The 19212-nt window shown below is 69.9% G+C and overlaps 1 protein-coding gene across 1 annotated transcript; it reads right to left on the reverse strand.

The window, feature by feature from the left end:
- Nucleotides 1-1939: 1939 nt before the first annotated feature.
- On the reverse strand, nucleotides 1940-3481 carry EMIHUDRAFT_362902 (hypothetical protein; the record flags this gene model as incomplete). The annotated part of the gene is given in 6 exon segments (XM_005788100.1): nucleotides 1940-2100; nucleotides 2112-2421; nucleotides 2497-2562; nucleotides 2637-3017; nucleotides 3090-3305; nucleotides 3379-3481. Coding segments are annotated over 3 exon segments (333 nt in total), but the record flags the coding sequence as incomplete, so codon positions are not given.
- Nucleotides 3482-19212: the final 15731 nt, after the last annotated feature.

Raw genomic sequence — 19212 nt, forward strand, 5'->3', positions numbered from 1 at the left:
GCAGCGCAGGGGGTGTGCACCTGCCCCCCCATCTCCGGTCCAACGAGTAGAAACATGTTTCCAAAAAGCAGCTACGCCCGACACGACGACGAGACTCTCACTCTCCTCGCGCACTTCGCAGCAACCACAAGGTCCAAGGATCGGGCGCGGGAGTCAGAGGAATTAGCTCAGCGAGAGACACGCACTCACACTCACACACACACACACACACACACACACACACACTCACACACACACACAGAGAGAGAGAGAGAGAGCGAGCGAGCGAGCGAGAGAGCGAGCGAGCGAGAGAGAGAGCGAGAGTACAGTACAGTGATCAACAGAGACCCCCACCCACACGCCGCGCAGTGTGGGAAGCGACGACGGAGACTCACTACTCGCACTCGCAGCACGGATTCAACGGGAGGAACGAGGGGACGCCCGGGCAGCCCCCGGGGCACGCGCAGCCGTTACGGTGCGCGTCCTAGGTGCGGATCGCTGGCCAGCGTCAAGGTCGGGACGGGCGTGGCATCGTGCGAGTCGCCGTCCCGGCGCAATTGGAGGGACGGCGCGTCCTCTACACGGCGCCGCCGCCCGACACCGACGTGGGCCGAGACTGCGCAGCGGGGCGGCTGGGCATAGGCACGTACGTGACCACAGTCATGGGGGGGCACTTCCAAGTCGTCCTAGACGTCAAGGAGACCTGCGAACTAATCCTGCAAAAGGGCACCGTGCTGTGCAGTTACTACCTGCCCGATGAGAAGGGCCACTTCGACTACGCAGTGCGGCCGCCCGAGCCACCCGAGCTGTCGGCGGAGGAGGTCGCTAGGGCCACCCACCCCATGCCCGAGGGAGCAGACGTGGACACAGAGGCGTACGAGCGGCGCATCAAGCAGCTAATGGAGACCTACACGGAGCGGAGGCGCTACGTGTTCCCCAAGGGGGACCGCATCGGGAGCTGCCTGGCGGGCGTGTTCGATGTGACCCTCCGCCCCGAATTCGACCCAGAAAAGGGCGGAACGAAGGTCATAGAGAACAAGCCCTACTTCAACCAGGGGCACGAGCAGAAGGAGGCCATACTCGAGATGCAGCGGACCTTCTTTGCGGTCGGAGCACTGGTGCCCTCGCAGGAAGCGCACGGCTGCGCCTGTGTGGTGGTACCTAAGCCCAAGGGCGGATACCGGGTGGCCTTCGACTTCCGCACGGTCAACGCTGCTACTGTGCCTGCGTTCTACCCCCTGCCCACCCTGCAAGCATGTCTCGACAGGCTGGGCGGCGCACGCTTCATGACCGCGCTTGACATGAACAGCGCCTTCCATCAGATCCCGGCCACGCCGCGGGCATCGAAGGCCATGAGCCTCAACATGCCCAACGGGCGCTACTCGTTCAAGTGCATGGCCATGGGGATGCAAGGGGCGAGCGCTTGCTTCCAAGCAATCATGGAGGAGGTGCTCCGGGGCCTCGACTTCGTCATTGTGTACATAGACGACGTCCTGATCTGCTCGAGGACGTGGGAGGAGCACCTCGGGCACCTGGGGCAGGTCCTCGACAGACTCGCCAGTGCCGGCTTCACTTTGCGCGCGGCCAAGTGCAAGGTTGGAGTGAGGGAGGTTGAATTCCTCGGGTACGTCGCCAATGGCGACGGTTACAAGCCCTCGGAGGCCAACACCGCCGCCATCGAGAAGCTGCCCTTCCCCGGCAACGAGGAGAAGATGCGGCACTTCATCGGGCTCGTCAACTTCTACGCCTCGCAGATCCCGGAGTGCTCCATAATCATGGAGCCGCTGCAGCAGCGGGTGCAGCACAAGGCGAAGGGCGACCCCAGCGAGCTCGAGCTCGAGGCCTTCCGGAGGCTCCGTAACGCGAATACAAAAGAATCTTCAAGGCGCTCTCTCACAAAACAAGGCACGGGACTGGCGCGCACTGGCACCAACACAGGTACACCACGATACTCGGGCACGCAGGACGAAAGAGCTGGAACCCCACCATCATAATCTCCATCCGGACTGCCCATGCACGTGACATGCACAACAACATGCACATGCACATGCACATGCTACATGTGACTCCCCCCCCCCCCCCCCCTCTCCAACGCAATGTGAATGCCGCGCACATACACCCCGAGCGCCGAGGATGCGGTTTCATGTGCGAGCTAGCTCTACTATTGTCCCGTGTTTGCAGGCCATCGCCGCGCCCCACGTTTTGCGCACGACATCGCGCAACCGATCAGACCTGCTGCTGCAGCGACGACGCCTCGCCTCCAGAGACGTCGCGCGCCGCAGAGCTGCGGCTGCTCATCTTGGCGAACACCCGGCTCAGGCCGCCAAAGCTGCGCTTCGCGAGGTTGGTGCTGCCCTCGGCGACGCTGCCCGAGACGAGGAGGCCCGCCCGCGACCGAGCGGGGGTCGCGCCTAGGCTCTTTGCCAGAAGTACGAGCGACACCTGTGGGCAGGGACGCCCCTCGTCACGAAACGCTCGACGCGGGGTAGAGCTCGCTGTGGGAGAGAGGGCGCGCGCCTTGCGGTGGCGCCCCGGGAAGCACGATTTTGCCAGGTCCTTGTAGAGTCCGCCGGCGATGAGCTCCTGCAGCGTTGGGGGGAGAGGGTTGGGGGGAGGAGGGGTGGCTCGGGACGGGCGTCACGTTGAGACATTCGCTCCTGCGGCGTGACTTCGAAAAACCTCGAGAACTGGCAGCCGCGGAGCGCGGGGTCGTTCTCGTGCGCCATCACGATCTTCAGCCTGTCCTCCCGCGCCTGCTTGACCTGCTCGGCCAGCCGCTCGTCGCTGACGAAGCTGTCCTCGTTGAGGTAGAGAAGCATGTGCGTCGCGCCGGCCGGCCGATCATCGGTGGTGGAGATCGTGAGACCGGCAAAGGCGGTGGCGATCTCGTTGGCCAGCTCCAGCGACCCCGCGTTGGCAGGCGAGGCCCAGAGCGTGCACGGTTTGGAAAAGGCGAGCGACTGGCTCTCGAGCTCGCCCGACACGCAGAGCGGGAGGGAGGTCTTGTCCAGAAAGTTGGGCGAGCAGAGGAGCACCGCCTAGGGTGGTTCAAGTGGGGTCGGTCGGGAGGTAGAGAGGACTGCGGAGCGGCTGGCTGCGGCCGGCGGCGCCTCGGCGATGATCTTGAGCGAGATGAGCTGAAACTCATCGATGCGATACCAGATCGTGAGCGGCCAGTCCTTGTCAAAGATGGCCGGCTGCAGGTCCTCGGGGCACTCGTCGCGCAGCGCCTGCAGCGTCCCGCCGCCCTTTTCAGGGTCAGCTTCTTGGACGAGGACGAGCGGCTTGTCCTTCTCGAGCGACGAGCGAACCTCTCGGAGGCAGTTCTGTGGCGCGGGAGAGGAGGAGGTAAGGCCAGGGTGCGGTAGAGGCGGGGTGGGAGGTCAGGGAGAGGCGAGCCTTGGAGCGGAAGTAGCCCTGCGAGAGGAAGAAGAGGATGGCCTGCGAGCGCTGGATGTACTCCTCGAGTGCCCCGATATCCTTAAGATCATCTACCTATGAGAGCACACCGCGGAGCGTCAGAGAGCTGGGCTCTGTGTAGCTAGCGCGGCTGAGCATGTGCGCGCGTCGAGAAAGACTTTGATGTCCGGCAGCAGCTGTTCGAGCTCACCCTTGATGACCTTGACGGCGTCTTGACCGGTAGACCTATTCGTTTGGGTGAGGGACGGGGATCACGCCGGCTGTTTTCATTCCCTCTTCTCCCTCCATGACTCACCAGATGTGGCTGTTGAAGAGGTGCCACGTGAGGCCAGTCCCGATGCTCATCTCGGGGGGCTGCTTGGTCGAGACGAGTCGGATCGTGGGGATTTTGGCGACGCGGCGGGCGCCGACGATGGCGCCGACGAGGAAGAAGGCGAGCACGGCTGCAAGAAGGATGATCATCGAGTCGACAATCACATTGAGGCTGCGGAAGCCGAGGACTGCATTGGCATCATCGATCCCGGAGCGCTCCTGGATGCCGAGGAAGATGGTGCTCCAGTTGGTACCGAGGAAGAGGAGGAGGAGCACGAGGCTCGTGGCGACGGCGAGCACGTTGTCCTCGACCCGCTTGTACGGCCGCACGACGGCGAGCGCGACGGCGTAGCATGAGCAGACTAGGGTCGCCACCACGAGGCGAACAAAGGCTCGCTCCTCCGGTATCAGCAGCACGAAGCCTGTGAGCACGAGCTTGCGCGCCAGCTCGACCGCCTCCCACCAGTACCAGGTCTTCTCGTACTCCCGGTGGAGGAAGGCGGTGGCCCGCGTCAGAGCATTCGGCGTCTTGGCCTGCAGCGGCTTGTAGCAGGCGGCGAGGAGCGACGTGAAGAGGACCAGCGAGCCCGCGGGCCAGAGGACGATGAAACCGATGGCGAGGCCGGTGATGGGTCCGTGAGCGTCGGAGCCGCACTCGACGCTCGCGTCCTGCCGCATGTAGGAGACCTGCTCTAGCTCCTCGCCAGGCGGAGAGGTGGTGTAGGCCTATCAGCAGAACGTTACGAGGACTGAGGCCGGAGGGGTGGGGTTGTGAGCAGCGGCAGTCATCAGCTGTGAGAGGGCGCCTGGCACGACCAGGATTGGAAAATGGAGGCGCTGATGGAGGGCACGAAGCAGAAGATGAGCACCAGGCCCGCCGGCGTGAGGTCGAGGAGGCCGAGGGCCGCCTCCGCGTACCACGGCCTCGCGCGCGGCGCCGGGGCGACGCGCCAGCAGTGGAGCCGCAGGCTTATTCCCGCGACCATTAGCAGGGCGATGAGGGCGACGGGGGAGAGGGCGATGGCGAGGAGCCGCAGAGCGTAGCCGAGGCACTGCTCCGGCATGAAAAAGCCAGACCAGTCGATGGAGATCACGTTGGCCAGCTTATCCGTCCAGCCCGTGTACTTGTCCGGCAGCCGCGCGGAGTAGGTGGAGGACAATACAGTGCAGATCTGGTAGAAGCCAAAGAGGATCTTGAGCTTGGCCGTCATTCCGACGCCGACGTAGTACTTGACGGAGCGGTCTGCAAAGCGGAGGATAGGGCCGATGAAGCGCTCCTTCCGCCACGGCATGTTGTAGGCCCACGCCGCCAAGCCGCACGCGACGCAGAGGCCGAGGACGAGGCCCACGATGCGGCCAGCCGCCGCGTCGCGCGGAGCGCATAATTCGCACTCATCGCCGTCGACGAGGTAGTGATTCTCCGCGGCGCAGAGCTGGCACTCGGGGCCTTTGAAGTCAGAAGCGCAGTACGCGTCCGAGCTCGCCTCCTCCAGCCTCCGGCGGCGAGAGGCCCCTCCCGCCACCGTCTCGCTGCCGGCGCATCGCGTCTCGCCGGCATTGGCATTGCCGCCAAAGAGGCGGCAGTCTGTCAGCACGGCGGAGGAGGGGCTGGCGCGCCAGAAGCCGCGCGGGAGGACGAGGGTCTCGAGGGTGGTGTTGGTCGGGCACGTGGCGTCCGGCGGGCACGGGACGCAGTGCTTGGTTGGGGATTTGAAGACGCCATCCACATCGACGCTCGCCTTCAGGTAGAATTCAGCCTTGCAGACGGAGCAGGTGACGCTGCCGGTGCCGCTAGCAAGAGGGTAGGGGCAGGGGATGCACTCGCCCTGACCCACGTTGGCGGCGTAAGTGTCGGCAGCGCACTCGTCGCAGGAAGAGCTGCCGGCGCCGGAGGATGTGCCGCGAGGGCAGCTCTCACAGATGCTCTGTCCGGCGAGGGCGGTGAAGGTGCCCGGCGCGCAATCGTTGGCGTCATCGGAGCCGGTCGGGCAGAACGTGCCGGCCGGACAGGTGATGCAGTCGTCCTTGCTCGTCATGAGGTCGAGGGAGGCGTTGATGCGCGTCCCGGCGGGGCAGGGCAGCGGCGCAGAGGCGCCCTCGGCGCAGTAATGGCCCGGCACGCACGCGATGCAGTTGGTGGCGCCGCTCGCGTCCTGATATTCGCCGGCGGGGCACTTCTGGCAGATGCTCTGTCCCCTGGAAGCGGTGACAGTGCCCGGCGAGCACGGCGTCTGCTCGGTGGAGCCCGTCACCGCGAAATAGCCAGCACCGGCCGGCGTGCAGTCGTCCGGTTCGTCGTTGTCGGTCGCGCGCGAGTAGCTGCCCTTGTCGCATGGCAGCGGCGCCGCCGCGCCCTTGGCGCAGTAGCTGCCCGCCTCGCAAGCGCGACAGGATGTCGCGCCCGTGTCGTTCTGGTAGGTCCCGCCCGCGCACTTGTTGCACGCCTCCATCCGCTCGGCCGGCGCGATCGTGCCTGCCGCGCACTGCGTCGGACGCGCAGCCCCGCCCGGACACGACGAGCCCGCCGGGCAGTCGAAGCAGTCGGGGATGCCGTCGCCGTCCGTGACGTTGGCATACGTGCCCGGCTCGCACGCCGCGGGCAGCTCGAGCGACGCACCGATAGGGCAGGAGCTGCCAAGCCCGCACCGGACGCAGCCGGCAGCGCCGATGGCGTTCTGGTAGGATCCCGCCTTGCACGGCTCGCACTCGGCGTTGCGAGAGCCGGCAGCAAACGTGCCGGCGCGGCAAGCCAAGGGAGCCACGCTGCCAGTGCTGCAAGCGTGGCCCGACGGGCAGTCCTCGCAGCTGCCCGCCGAGTCGAGATTCGTCTTGTTCGAGTAGCTGCCAGCCTCGCACGGCAGCGCCGCCGCCGCGCCAACAGCGCAGTAGCTGCCTTGCTTGCACGGCTTGCAGTCCATCTTGCCGCCCTTGTCCTGGAACGTACCGCCGGCGCAGGGCGTGCACGCGCCCTGCCCGTACGCGTCCGTGTACGACCCCTTGGCGCACGCCGTCTGCTGCGTGGAGCCGGTGGTGGCGAAGTGGCCCGGCGAGGCGTCGGTGCACTCGCCCGCGGCGGTGAGGTTGGTGGCGGTCGAGTAGCTGCCCGCAACGCACGGCAGCGGCGCCGACGCGCCCTCGGCGCAGTAGCTGCCCTCCACGCACGGAAGGCAGCTCGTCGCGTTCGACTCGCCCTGGTACGTCCCGCCCGCACAGCTGGCGCACTCGGAGAGGCCGGCCGTGGCGGCGAAAGAGCCCGGCGAGCACTCGGACGGCGGCGCCGCCCCGCCGCCGCACGACGAGCCGGCGGGGCAGTCGAGGCACTCGGGGTCGCCGCTCCGGTCGGTCAGCCTCGCGTACGTGCCCGCCTCGCACTGCGCGTCCAGCTCGCGCGACGACCCCACCGGGCAAAACTTGCCAGCAGCGCAGCGGACGCAGGCGGCGGCGGCGGGCCGGTCCTGGTAGTACCCCTCGGGGCACAGCTCGCACGCGTCGTTGCGGGTGCCGTTGGCGAAGCTGCCCTCGCGGCACGCCGTCTGCTCGGTGGAGCCGGTGGTGGCGAAGTGGCCCGGCGTGGCGTCGGTGCACTCGCTCGCGTCGGTGAGGTTGGTGGCGCTCGAGTAGCTGCCAGCCTCGCACGGCAGCGCCGCCGCCGCGCCAACAGCGCAGTAGCTTCCCGCCTCGCACGGCTCGCACGCCGTCTTGCCTTCCTCGTCCTGGTACGTGCCGCCGGCGCAGGGCGTGCACGCACCCTGCCCGTACGCGTCCGTGTACGACCCCTTGGCGCACGCCGTCTGCTGCGTGGAGCCGGTGGTGGCGAAGTGGCCCGGCGAGGCGTCGGTGCACTCGCCCGCGGCGGTGAGGTTGGTGGCGGTCGAGTAGCTGCCCGCAACGCACGGCAGCGGCGCCGACGCGCCCTCGGCGCAATAGCTGCCCTCCACGCACGGAAGGCAGCTCGTCGCGTTCGACTCGCCCTGGTACGTCCCGCCCGCACAGCTGGCGCACTCGGAGAGGCCGGCCGTGGCGGCGAAAGAGCCCGGCGAGCACTCGGACGGCGGCGCCGCCCCGCCGCCGCACGACGAGCCGGCGGGGCAGTCGAGGCACTCGGGGTCGCCGCTCCGGTCGGTCAGCCTCGCGTACGTGCCCGCCTCGCACTGCGCGTCCAGCTCGCGCGACGACCCCTGAGGGCAAAACTTGCCAGCAGCGCAGCGGACGCAGGCGGCGGCGGCGGGCTGGTCCTGGTAGTACCCCTCGGGGCACAGCTCGCACGCGTCGTTGCGGGTGCCGTTGGCGAAGCTGCCCTCGCGGCACGCCGTCGGCTCGGTGGAGCCGGTGGTGGCGAAGTGGCCCGGCGAGGCGTCGGTGCACTCGCCCGCGGCGGTGAGGTTGGTGGCGGTCGAGTAGCTGCCCGCAACGCACGGCAGCGGCGCCGACGCGCCCTCGGCGCAGTAGCTGCCCTCCACGCACGGAAGGCAGCTCGTCGCGTTCGACTCGCCCTGGTACGTCCCGCCCGCACAGCTGGCGCACTCGGAGAGGCCGGCCGTGGCGGCGAAAGAGCCCGGCGAGCACTCGGACGGCGGTGCCGCCCCGCCGCCGCACGACGAGCCGGCGGGGCAGTCGAGGCACTCGGGGTCGCCGCTCCGGTCGGTCAGCCTCGCGTACGTGCCCGCCTCGCACTGCGCGTCCAGCTCGCGCGACGACCCCACCGGGCAAAACTTGCCAGCAGCGCAGCGGACGCAGGCGGCGGCGGCGGGCCGGTCCTGGTAGTACCCCTCGGGGCACAGCTCGCACGCGTCGTTGCGGGTGCCGTTGGCGAAGCTGCCCTCGCGGCACGCCGTCTGCTCGGTGGAGCCGGTGGTGGCGAAGTGGCCCGGCGTGGCGTCGGTGCACTCGCTCGCGTCGGTGAGGTTGGTGGCGCTCGAGTAGCTGCCAGCCTCGCACGGCAGCGCCGCAGCCGCGCCAACAGCGCAGTAGCTTCCCGCCTCGCACGGCTCGCACGCCGTCTTGCCTTCCTCGTCCTGGTACGTGCCGCCGGCGCAGGGCGTGCACGCGCCCTGCCCGTACGCGTCCGTGTACGACCCCTTGGCGCACGCCGTCTGCTGCGTGGAGCCGGTGGTGGCGAAGTGGCCCGGCGAGGCGTCGGTGCACTCGCCCGCGGCGGTGAGGTTGGTGGCGGTCGAGTAGCTGCCCGCAACGCACGGCAGCGGCGCCGACGCGCCCTCGGCGCAGTAGCTGCCCTCCACGCACGGAAGGCAGCTCGTCGCGTTCGACTCGCCCTGGTACGTCCCGCCCGCACAGCTGGCGCACTCGGAGAGGCCGGCCGTGGCGGCGAAAGAGCCCGGCGAGCACTCGGACGGCGGTGCCGCCCCGCCGCCGCACGACGAGCCGGCGGGGCAGTCGAGGCACTCGGGGTCGCCGCTCCGGTCGGTCAGCCTCGCGTACGTGCCCGCCTCGCACTGCGCGTCCAGCTCGCGCGACGACCCCACCGGGCAAAACTTGCCAGCAGCGCAGCGGACGCAGGCGGCGGCGGCGGGCTGGTCCTGGTAGTACCCCTCGGGGCACAGCTCGCACGCGTCGTTGCGGGTGCCGTTGGCGAAGCTGCCCTCGCGGCACGCCGTCTGCTCGGTGGAGCCGGTGGTGGCGAAGTGGCCCGGCGTGGCGTCGGTGCACTCGCTCGCGTCGGTGAGGTTGGTGGCGCTCGAGTAGCTGCCAGCCTCGCACGGCAGCGCCGCCGCCGCGCCAACAGCGCAGTGGCTTCCCGCCTCGCACGGCTCGCACGCCGTCTTGCCTTCCTCGTCCTGGTACGTGCCGCCGGCGCAGGGCGTGCACGCGCCCTGCCCGTACGCGTCCGTGTACGACCCCTTGGCGCACGCCGTCTGCTGCGTGGAGCCGGTGGTGGCGAAGTGGCCCGGCGAGGCGTCGGTGCACTCGCCCGCGGCGGTGAGGTTGGTGGCGGTCGAGTAGCTGCCCGCAACGCACGGCAGCGGCGCCGACGCGCCCTCGGCGCAGTAGCTGCCCTCCACGCACGGAAGGCAGCTCGTCGCGTTCGACTCGCCCTGGTACGTCCCGCCCGCACAGCTGGCGCACTTGGAGAGGCCGGCCGTGGCGGCGAAAGAGCCCGGCGAGCACTCGGAGGGCGGCGCCGACCCGCCGCCGCACGACGAGCCGGCGGGGCAGTCGAGGCACTCGGGGTCGCCGCTCCGGTCGGTCAGCCTCGCGTACGTGCCCGCCTCGCACTGCGCGTCCAGCTCGCGCGACGACCCCACCGGGCAAAACTTGCCAGCAGCGCAGCGGACGCAGGCGGCGGCGGCGGGCTGGTCCTGGTAGTACCCCTTGGCGCACAGCTCGCACGCGTCGTTGCGGGTGCCGTTGGCGAAGCTGCCCTCGCGGCACGCCGTCTGGTCGGTGGAGCCGGTGGTGGCGAAGTGGCCCGGCGTGGCGTGGGTGCACTCGCTCGCGTCGGTGAGGTTGGTGGCGCTCGAGTAGCTGCCAGCCTCGCACGGCAGCGCCGCCGCCGCGCCAACAGCGCAGTAGCTTCCCGCCTCGCACGGCTCGCACGCCGTCTTGCCTTCCTCGTCCTGGTACGTGCCGCCGGCGCAGGGCGTGCACGCGCCCTGCCCGTACGCGTCCGTGTACGACCCCTTGGCGCACGACGTCTGCTGCGTGGAGCCGGTGGTGGCGAAGTGGCCCGGCGAGGCGTCGGTGCACTCGCCCGCGGCGGTGAGGTTGGTGGCGGTCGAGTAGCTGCCCGCAACGCACGGCAGCGGCGCCGACGCGCCCTCGGCGCAGTAGCTGCCCTCCACGCACGGAAGGCAGCTCGTCGCGTTCGACTCGCCCTGGTACGTCCCGCCCGCACAGCTGGCGCACTCGGAGAGGCCGGCCGTGGCGGCGAAAGAGCCCGGCGAGCACTCGGACGGCGGCGCCGCCCCGCCGCCGCACGACGAGCCGGCGGGGCAGTCGAGGCACTCGGGGTCGCCGCTCCGGTCGGTCAGCCTCGCGTACGTGCCCGCCTCGCACTGCGCGTCCAGCTCGCGCGACGACCCCACCGGGCAAAACTTGCCAGCAGCGCAGCGGACGCAGGCGGCGGCGGCGGGCTGGTCCTGGTAGTACCCCTCGGGGCACAGCTCGCACGCGTCGTTGCGGGTGCCGTTGGCGAAGCTGCCCTCGCGGCACGCCGTCTGCTCGGTGGAGCCGGTGGTGGCGAAGTGGCCCGGCGTGGCGTCGGTGCACTCGCTCGCGTCGGTGAGGTTGGTGGCGCTCGAGTAGCTGCCAGCCTCGCACGGCAGCGCCGCAGCCGCGCCAACAGCGCAGTAGCTTCCCGCCTCGCACGGCTCGCACGCCGTCTTGCCTTCCTCGTCCTGGTACGTGCCGCCGGCGCAGGGCGTGCACGCACCCTGCCCGTACGCGTCCGTGTACGACCCCTTGGCGCACGCCGTCTGCTGCGTGGAGCCGGTGGTGGCGAAGTGGCCCGGCGAGGCGTCGGTGCACTCGCCCGCGGCGGTGAGGTTGGTGGCGGTCGAGTAGCTGCCCGCAACGCACGGCAGCGGCGCCGACGCGCCCTCGGCGCAGTAGCTGCCCTCCACGCACGGAAGGCAGCTCGTCGCGTTCGACTCGCCCTGGTACGTCCCGCCCGCACAGCTGGCGCACTCGGAGAGGCCGGCCGTGGCGGCGAAAGAGCCCGGCGAGCACTCGGAGGGCGGCGCCGACCCGCCGCCGCACGACGAGCCGGCGGGGCAGTCGAGGCACTCGGGGTCGCCGCTCCGGTCGGTCAGCCTCGCGTACGTGCCCGCCTCGCACTGCGCGTCCAGCTCGCGCGACGACCCCACCGGGCAAAACTTGCCAGCAGCGCAGCGGACGCAGGCGGCGGCGGCGGGCTGGTCTTGGTAGTACCCCTCGGGGCACAGCTCGCACGCGTCGTTGCGGGTGCCGTTGGCGAAGCTGCCCTCGCGGCACGCCGTCTGCTCGGTGGAGCCGGTGGTGGCGAAGTGGCCCGGCGAGGCGTCGGTGCACTCGCTCGCGTCGGTGAGGTTGGTGGCGCTCGAGTAGCTGCCAGCCTCGCACGGCAGCGCCGCCGCCGCGCCAACAGCGCAGTAGCTTCCCGCCTCGCACGGCTCGCACGCCGTCTTGCCTTCCTCGTCCTGGTACGTGCCGCCGGCGCAGGGCGTGCACGCGCCCTGCCCGTACGCGTCCGTGTACGACCCCTTGGCGCACGCCGTCTGCTGCGTGGAGCCGGTGGTGGCGAAGTGGCCCGGCGTGGCGTCGGTGCACTCGCTCGCGTCGGTGAGGTTGGTGGCGCTCGAGTAGCTGCCAGCCTCGCACGGCAGCGCCGCCGCCGCGCCAACAGCGCAGTAGCTTCCCGCCTCGCACGGCTCGCACGCCGTCTTGCCTTCCTCGTCCTGGTACGTGCCGCCGGCGCAGGGCGTGCACGCGCCCTGCCCGTACGCGTCCGTGTACGACCCCTTGGCGCACGCCGTCTGCTGCGTGGAGCCGGTGGTGGCGAAGTGGCCCGGCGAGGCGTCGGTGCACTCGCCCGCGGCGGTGAGGTTGGTGGCGGTCGAGTAGCTGCCCGCAACGCACGGCAGCGGCGCCGACGCGCCCTCGGCGCAGTAGCTGCCATCCACGCACGGAAGGCAGCTCGTCGCGTTCGACTCGCGCTGGTACGTCCCGCCCGCACAGCTGGCGCACTCGGAGAGGCCGGCCGTGGCGGCGAAAGAGCCCGGCGAGCACTCGGAGGGCGGCGCCGCCCCGCCGCCGCACGACGAGCCGGCGGGGCAGTCGAGGCACTCGGGGTCGCCGCTCCGGTCGGTCAGCCTGGCGTACGTGCCCGCCTCGCACTGCGCGTCCAGCTCGCGCGACGACCCCACCGGGCAAAACTTGCCAGCAGCGCAGCGGACGCAGGCGGCGGCGGCGGGCTGGTCCTGGTAGTACCCCTCGGGGCACAGCTCGCACGCGTCGTTGCGGGTGCCGTTGGCGAAGCTGCCCTCGCGGCACGCCGTCTGGTCGGTGGAGCCGGTGGTGGCGAAGTGGCCCGGCGAAGCGTCGGTGCACCCGCTCGCGTCGGTGAGGTTGGTGGCGCTCGAGTAGCTGCCAGCCTCGCACGGCAGCGCCGCCGCCGCGCCAACAGCGCAGTAGCTTCCCGCCTCGCACGGCTCGCACGCCGTCTTGCCTTCCTCGTCCTGGTACGTGCCGCCGGCGCAGGGCGTGCACGCGCCCTGCCCGTACGCGTCCGTGTACGACCCCTTGGCGCACGCCGTCTGCTGCGTGGAGCCGGTGGTGGCGAAGTGGCCCGGCGAGGCGTCGGTGCACTCGCCCGCGGCGGTGAGGTTGGTGGCGGTCGAGTAGCTGCCCGCAACGCACGGCAGCGGCGCCGACGCGCCCTCGGCGCAGTAGCTGCCCTCCACGCACGGAAGGCAGCCCGTCGCGTTCGACTCGCCCTGGTGCGTCCCGCCCGCACAGCTGGCGCACTCGGAGAGGCCGGCCGTGGCGGCGAAAGAGCCCGGCGAGCACTCGGAGGGCGGCGCCGCCCCGCCGCCGCACGACGAGCCGGCGGGGCAGTCGAGGCACTCGGGGTCGCCGCTCCGGTCGGTCAGCCTCGCGTACGTGCCCGCCTCGCACTGCGCGTCCAGCTCGCGCGACGAGCCCTGAGGGCAAAACTTGCCAGCAGCGCAGCGGACGCAGGCGGCGGCGGCGGGCCGGTCCTGGTAGTGCCCCTCGGGGCACAGCTCGCACGCGTCGTTGCGGGTGCCGTTGGCGAAGCTGCCCTCGCGGCACGCCGTCTGCTCGGTGGAGCCGGTGGTGGCGAAGTGGCCCGGCGTGGCGTCGGTGCACTCGCTCGCGTCGGTGAGGTTGGTGGCGCTCGAGTAGCTGCCAGCCTCGCACGGCAGCGCCGCCGCCGCACCAACAGCGCAGTGGCTTCCCGCCTCGCACGGCTCGCACGCCGTCTTGCCTTCCTCGTCCTGGTACGTGCCGCCGGCGCAGGGCGTGCACTCGCCCTGCCCGTACGCGTCCGTGTACGACCCCTTGGCGCACGCCGTCTGCTGCGTGGAGCCGGTGGTGGCGAAGTGGCCCGGCGAGGCGTCGGTGCACTCGCCCGCGGCGGTGAGGTTGGTGGCGGTCGAGTAGCTGCCCGCAACGCACGGCAGCGGCGCCGACGCGCCCTCGGCGCAGTAGCTGCCCTCCACGCACGGAAGGCAGCTCGTCGCGTTCGACTCGCCCTGGTACGTCCCGCCCGCACAGCTGGCGCACTCGGAGAGGCCGGCCGTGGCGGCGAAAGAGCCCGGCGAGCACTCGGACGGCGGCGCCGCCCCGCCGCCGCACGACGAGCCGGCGGGGCAGTCGAGGCACTCGGGGTCGCCGCTCCGGTCGGTCAGCCTCGCGTACGTGCCCGCCTCGCACTGCGCGTCCAGCTCGCGCGACGACCCCACCGGGCAAAACTTGCCAGCAGCGCAGCGGACGCAGGCGGCGGCGGCGGGCCGGTCCTGGTAGTGCCCCTCGGGGCACAGCTCGCACGCGTCGTTGCGGGTGCCGTTGGCGAAGCTGCCCTCGCGGCACGCCGTCTGCTCGGTGGAGCCGGTGGTGGCGAAGTGGCCCGGCGTGGCGTCGGTGCACTCGCTCGCGTCGGTGAGGTTGGTGGCGCTCGAGTAGCTGCCAGCCTCGCACGGCAGCGCCGCCGCCGCGCCAACAGCGCAGTGGCTTCCCGCCTCGCACGGCTCGCACGCCGTCTTGCCTTCCTCGTCCTGGTACGTGCCGCCGGCGCAGGGCGTGCACGCGCCCTGCCCGTACGCGTCCGTGTACGACCCCTTGGCGCACGCCGTCTGCTGCGTGGAGCCGGGGGTGGCGAAGTGGCCCGGCGAGGCGTCGGTGCACTCGCCCGCGGCGGTGAGGTTGGTGGCGGTCGAGTAGCTGCCCGCAACGCAAGGCAGCGGCGCCGACGCGCCCTCGGCGCAGTAGCTGCCCTCCACGCACGGAAGGCAGCTCGTCGCGTTCGACTCGCCCTGGTACGTCCCGCCCGCACAGCTGGCGCACTCGGAGAGGCCGGCCGTGGCGGCGAAAGAGCCCGGCGAGCACTCGGAGGGCGGCGCCGCCCCGCCGCCGCACGACGAGCCGGCGGGGCAGTCGAGGCACTCGGGGTCGCCGCTCCGGTCGGTCAGCCTCGCGTACGTGCCCGCCTCGCACTGCGCGTCCAGCTCGCGCGACGAGCCCTGAGGGCAAAACTTGCCAGCAGCGCAGCGGACGCAGGCGGCTGCGCCAATATCGCTCTGGTAGTAGCCCTGCGGGCAATTCTGGCAGGCCTGCTCACCCTTCCCAGATGCGAAGCTGCCGGCGCGGCAAGGCACACAGGTAGCGTTTTTGCTAGCCTCGATGCCAGAGCTCGAGGTGCCGGCGGGGCAGAGAAGGCACGATTCTATTGAGGTGGATTTGGTTTCCGGGTTGTAGCTGCCGGCGGGGCACGCCTGCCGCACCATGCTCCCGTCCACCACCTCGCAGTAGCCGCCCGACTTGCAAACCTCACATTCCGAGCTCCCGGTGTTGGCCGAGTGGGTCCCTGTTGGGCAGGTTGTGCAGCTCGGCTGGCCGGGCTTCGACTGGTACTGCCCGCGGGGACAATCAAGGCAGTCTTCTGCTTTGGACGCTCCAAAGAGCGGCATGTAAGTCCCGTTGGCGCAAGGCGTCGGGTTAACGGTCCTCTCCCCGCAGTAATAACCTGGCGGGCAGATGTTGCTGCACCTGGCGGTAATCAGGTCGGCTGCAATGCCGTAGTACCGTTCGGGACAGGCGTTGCAGCCGAGCACGTCGCCCTCGAATACGCCACGAGTGGGCATCCATTCGCCGAGCGGGCAGGGGTGCCAGCTTAGTTGGGAGACGGCTGTGATCGTGACCCCGTCACTGTCAGCGACGTTGCTCTCAAAAAGCGAGTCGGCCACCGACCCCTGCATCGAATCCGAGCCGCTGTAGTAGAAGGCGGAGGCCGAGGCTGCCCGGTTCTCGCTCACGTTCGACCGCACGAGGGTTGCACTGCCCGTGCTGCTCTCGTACTGGATTCCTCCGCCGCTGTTCGCTGCGATGCTGTTGCTCACCCCACTGTCTGTCAGCGAAAGCGCTCCACTGTCGGCCATGGCGATGCCGCCGCCATTGGCGCCGGCGGAGCAGTCTGTAATGCTCGAGCTAGTAGTAAGCGCAAGCGCGCCGCTCTGCCGGATTGAGATGCCGCCGCCGCTGCCCGCGGCACGGCAGCCAGAGAGGCTCGACCTCTCGAGCTCGACATCGCCGCTGTTCTCCATGGCGATGCCGCCGCCGTCTCCACCGGACTCGCTATCCTCGATGCTCGAGTCTTTCAATTTGAGGGAGCCCGCACCGGAGCCTCGGATGGCGCCGCCGTCGCCATCGGTGTAGCCGTTGACGAGCGTCAGCCCCTGGAGGGTGAGGTTGCAGCCGCCAGACATAGAAAAGAGCCGCGACCGGCCCTGGCCATCGAGGGTCGCGCCAACTCCGCTGCTGCGAACAACAAGCGCGACATTGCCGCTGCACTTGGAGTCCAGCGTGGATCTCAGCATGATGTGGGCGCCGGGCGCGACGAAGATGTGCGCCTGGCCGTTGGCAATCAAGGAGCGAAGCTCGCTTTCTGTCTGTGCGGACGCTTCGTTGGGCCGGAGCGGCGGTAGTGGTGAGGTCGGTGGGGACGAGGGCGGCGGCGGCGGCGGCGGCGAGGTCGGTGGGGACGAGGGCGGCGGCAGCGACGGCGGCGACGGCGGGACCGGCGGCGGGACCGGCGCCTTGGCCGGAGGGTACGGCGGCAGAGACGGAGGCACAGACTGCGAGAAGGAGACGTCGTCCAGCGCCATGTCCGACCTGGAGCCCGACCCCGTCAAGCCGTTGAAGCGCACCTTCGTCGTCGAGGCGGGTAGGACGACCGCCGCGCCGGACCAGGCGTCGCCCTGGTCGCCGGTCCTGCTCCAGAGTGTCGACCATCCCGTCTCGTCGTTGTTGGCCTGGACGGAGAGGGTGCCCATGTCCAAGCCGTACATGTGGTAGAAGAAGGAGAGGGTGGCGTCCTGCTGGAGCGAGAAGCGCGGGCTCTCGAGCTGGTGCAGCTTGTTGTAGGGCGAGTCATCTCCGTAGTGGTATTCATAGTCGCCTTCGGTGTAGACGTAGTAGCCCGAGCCGGTGGTGTGGTCGCTGCTCGGGCCTGTGTTTGATGATGACGTGCCGCCGCTCTTGCGGTACCAATAAGCCCCGACCGGCAAATCCCATCCGAGGTTGGTCCAGGCGCAAATGTCGACCTCGAAATCGCAGCTCAGCTGCACCATGTCGGGTAGAAGAGGCGGAGGAGAGGGCGGCGGAGGCGGAGAGGACGGTGGAGAGGGCGGCGGCGGCGGCGATGAGGGCGACGGCGGCAAGGACGGCGGCGTCGGCGGCGTAGAGGGCGGAGACGGCAAGGACGGCGGCGACGGCGGCGGCGACGGCGGTGCAAACTGCGAGAAGGAGACGTCGTCCAGCGCCATGTCCGACCTGTCCGACCAACTAGACCCCGTCAAGCCGTTGAAGCGCACCTTCGTCGTCGAGGCGGGCAGGAGGATCGCCGCGTCGAGCCAGCTATTGCCCTGGTTACCAGTCCTGCTCCAGAGCGTGGACCAGCCCGTCTCATTGTTGTAGGCCTCGATGGAGAGGGTGCCTATCTCATTGCTGTACCAGTACCCGTCGTACATGTGGTAGAAGAAGGAGAGGGTGGCGTCCTGCTGGAGCGAGAAGCGCGGGCTCTCGAGCTGGTGCAGCTTGTTGGAGCGCGAGGTCGCCTCGGTGAAGAGGTAGTAGCCCGAGCCGGTGGTGTGGTCGCCGCTAGGGCCTGTGTATGACGATGGCGTGCTGCCGCTCGTGCGGGTCCAAGAGAACCCGTCCGGCGCGGTGTCGATCCAGGCGCAAATGTCGACCTCGAAATCGCAGCTCACCATGTCGGGTAGAAGAGGCGGCGGAGTGGGCGGCGGCGGCAAGGGCGGCAGCGGCGGCGGCGTAGAGGGCGGAGACGGCAAGGACGGCGGCGACGGCGGCGGCGGCGGCGGCGGCGGTGAAGGCGGTGATGGCGGTGATGGCGGTGATAGCGGCGGAGCGAGAGGCGGTGATGGCGGTGAAGGCGGCGGGGTCGCCCAACAGATCTGACGGCAGAGGGAGGAGGGCATCAGAGAGGAGAAAGAAGGGGAGCGAGAGGGACCAGGGGCGCGCCTTCCAGCCCGACCCGACTACGCTGCCATCCGATCGCCACTCGATGACGCCGTCCTCCGCCACCGCGCCACTCGGCCCCGACGTGCCGCAGTACTTCTTGCCGTTGACGGTGAGATAGTCACAACCGCAGCTGCCGCATTGCTCCACATCAAAGGCGACCGTCTCCAGCTCGTATGGCGGCACGCCGCTGATGGTGCACTCCTCGTTCCTGCCATAGCTGTTCGGGTAGTTTGGCGACGCGGCGCACAAGCCGCCGTCGGTGAGCGAGCACGGGCCGGTGATGAAGTAGCCGCCAGGGAGGAGCGGCGGCGGCGGCGGCGACGGCGGCGGCGACGGCGGTGCAAACTGCGAGAAGGAGACGTCGTCCAGCGCCATGTCCGACCTGACAGGTGTGTAGCCACTAGACCCCGTCAAGCCGTTGAAGCGCACCTTCGTCGTCGAGGCGGGCAGGAGGATCGCCGCGTCGAGCCAGCTATTGCCCTGGTTACCAGTCCTGCTCCAGAGCGTGGACCAGCCCGTCTCATTGTTGTAGGCCTCGATGGAGAGGGTGCCCATCTCATTGCTGAACGTGAACCCGTCGTACATGTGGTAGAAGAAGGAGAGGGTGGCGTCCTGCTGGAGCGAGAAGCGCGGGCTCTCGAGCTGGTGCAGCTTGTTGGAGCGCGAGGTCGCCTCGGTGAAGAGGTAGTAGCCCGAGCCGGTGGTGTGGTCGCCGCTAGGGCCTGTGTATGACGATGGCGTGCTGCCGCTCGTGCGGGTCCAAGAGAACCCGTCCGGCGCGGTGTCGATCCAGGCGCAAATGTCGACCTCGAAATCGCAGCTCACCATGTCGGGTAGAAGAGGCGGCGGAGTGGGCGGCGGCGGCAAGGGCGGCAGCGGCGGCGGCGTAGAGGGCGGAGACGGCAAGGACGGCGGCGACGGCGGCGACAGCGGCGGCGGCGGTGAAGGCGGTGATGGCGGTGATGGCGGTGGTGGCGGGGAGGGAGAGGCGGAGGGAGGCGCCGCCGGCGGCTTGGGACTGGCGCGCGCGTACACGCGGGTGATCATGCTCGAGCACGACTTGGACGACGAGCCGTAGTACAGGGTGCTGCAGCTGCTGTCGCCCGAGTTGCAGTTCGACTGGCCGTAGACGCCCGTGCCCGAGCAGACGCCGGTGGAGCCGGAGACCGTGTTCTGCTGGTCGCCGTCGATGATCACGCCGCTGCCGCCCATCCACGCGAAGTCGTCCGAGGCCAGAGCCGAGCCGGAGGCGCCGACGGAGCCGGTCCAGTACACGGTGGTCGAGGT

This window comes from Emiliania huxleyi, assembly GCF_000372725.1.
Source record: "Emiliania huxleyi CCMP1516 chromosome Unknown EMIHUscaffold_138, whole genome shotgun sequence".
In the NCBI taxonomy this organism is placed as follows: domain Eukaryota; phylum Haptophyta; order Isochrysidales; family Noelaerhabdaceae; genus Emiliania; species Emiliania huxleyi.